This window comes from Sinocyclocheilus anshuiensis, unplaced genomic scaffold (assembly GCF_001515605.1).
Source record: "Sinocyclocheilus anshuiensis isolate Anshui unplaced genomic scaffold, SAMN03320099.WGS_v1.1 scaffold387, whole genome shotgun sequence".
NCBI classification, from domain to species: domain Eukaryota; kingdom Metazoa; phylum Chordata; class Actinopteri; order Cypriniformes; family Cyprinidae; genus Sinocyclocheilus; species Sinocyclocheilus anshuiensis.
The window spans coordinates 664114-666390 of record NW_015549624.1 but is presented as its reverse complement, the minus strand read 5'-3'; the positions used below and the strand labels follow the sequence as shown (position 1 = coordinate 666390).

Here is a 2277-nt window from a genome sequence, read left to right as displayed (position 1 = left end):
TATATATATATATATATATATATATATATATCAAATATTGTGTCTACCACAGGGTGGCAGTATTATCTTAATTCAAGCATTGTTTCTTGGGCGTTGTTTGGACAGGATTGAATTAACAAATGAATGAATCAGTCCATAATAATGTGTATTTCATATATAAAAGCAATTATGTTTTTACCGTCCTTAGGAAACAGTTCATCAGCTCTGTTTGAACAGTTTCTCATGCACTGCCTCTCTGTTATGAAACGGTTTGCATTTCCACCACTCCCAAAGTATCGGAATGGATAACAGTTGTCTTTTTCTGCATCGTAGTACATATAAGCCCTAACCTCGGACTCAGATCCTGTCCCTACATCTGCCGTTAGACTGCAGGCCGCTAGATTTTTGGGGAATAAAAGACAGAGAAAGTGATTTGTACTGCATTAGATCTGTGTCCAGGATTTAGAGAATCACAATTAAAAACAAAGACTAAAAAACAAAAAGACATCATTACATTTGCTACATTATGCAACAATGATTGAAACAACCATGGAAATGGGAGTGATCTTTGTATCTTGAATGGTAATGTGTAACTAATCTGGCAGAGTCCACACCTAGTTTTTATGATGATTGTAAATATTGCAATTTTTTTACAGTATGTTAATGATTTCTAGGGTATTAGACCTGGACAGCCAATGTGTCCTCCTAATTGTGTCCTATAAAAACTCAAGACAACGGTTTCATTTGTACCTGTTTGTACAGTTAAAAATATTCTCTTTGAATACATATGAAGTGGTAAATCCAAGTAAATTTGCAATTGTACTAAATAAACAGAAACATAAATTGCCTGATTCTCAGTAATAACATCAGTTGCAATGCCCAGTGTCATGAAAGGTGTAGACTCACTGGCCAATGTTGTAGTGTTTTAGTTTTTATGAGTGAAATCTATCCAGACTCCATCCCAATCCAAGTGTATTCTGGTTCTGTTAATTGTACATGCTGTTGTAGCTCCATTAACCTTTCTCCACTATTTCTTTCTCCACTTTTAATGTTCACTTTTAATGGTGAATCGTTCACCATTCCTGGCTGGTGGAACGATCTTCCCACCCCTATCCGGAATGCTGAATCTCTGACAATTTTCAAGCGACAGCTGAAAACTCATCTCTTTCGAAGCTACTTGACTTCATCATTAAAAAAAATTCTATCTCTTTACTTATTCCTCCTCTTTCTAGCTTGTACTTATTTGAACAATGTCTAGAAACTTGGTATTACAAGCACTTCCTGTATCTGTTTGCCTCTTTAAGAAGAATCGCTTTATGTATCCCCCAATTGTAAGTCGCTTTGGATAAAAGCGTCTGCAAAATGACTAAATGTAAATGTAAATGTAATGTTACAGGTTTTACTTCCTGTAAATATTATGCAAATTCAGTTTCATTTAAAGTCTTATTTGTCATCACAATTTTGCAAAAATAGTTTTTTTCATACAACACTTTTATATAGAGTCATAAAAAGGGTTGTATAAATACAACAGGGTTGTGCAAAATTCAGAATTTATAACTGGCTTTCTTGATTCATGAGTGTGAATCTGAATTAAATTGGCCACAGCCCACAGGAAGTTGACTTGGAATGACAGGAAGTGGAATTTACTGAATTACAATTCAAACTAATTCAAATGGAGTATTATTACACCCTAGTCCATAAAATATAAGTTAATTTATTAAATATAAAAGTTGTTCAAGCAAGTACATCTTTCTATAGGCAACATTTTAAACAGATCTATACTTCTAGCTTTGTTTTTTAAATTAGTTTTTTTTTAAGTATTAAAGGGGTCATATGATGTTGCTAAAAATAACAGTATTTTGTGTATTTGGTGTAATGAAATGTGTTTATGCTGTTTAAGGTTCAAAAAACACATTATTTTCCACATACTGTACATTATTGTTTCTCCTCTATGCCCCGCCTTTCTGAAACGCGTCGATTTTTACAAAGCACATCGGTCTGAAAAGCGAGGTGTGCTCTGATTGGCCAGCTATCCAGTGCATTGTGATTGGCCGAATACCTCAAGCGTGAGACGGAAATGTTACGCCCCTTACCATACTGTGATGCCGTGCGACAAGACAAAACCAATAAAACCCATTATAAACTAGGCATTTGTTGCATCCAGTGGGGACAATTACGGATTATAATGACTTATACTGTCTTTTTACATGTTGCGTTGCATCGCACTGCGTAAACATAAAACCATGTCTGCATTTGTAATCGGAGAAATGACAAACAACAAGCACTACTCTACACTGC

General features: G+C 34.9%; 1 protein-coding gene across 1 annotated transcript in view; it reads right to left on the bottom strand.

Annotated features, from left to right (window-relative positions):
• The window catches only part of LOC107659476 (kunitz-type serine protease inhibitor bitisilin-3-like), a 4869-nt gene that overhangs the window by 893 nt on the left and 1699 nt on the right, over nt 1-2277 (bottom strand). The window contains exon 2 of the mRNA XM_016448428.1: nt 179-376. Within this exon, the coding sequence (XP_016303914.1) occupies nt 179-376 (198 nt within the window). The remainder of the gene's footprint in view (nt 1-178; nt 377-2277) is intronic.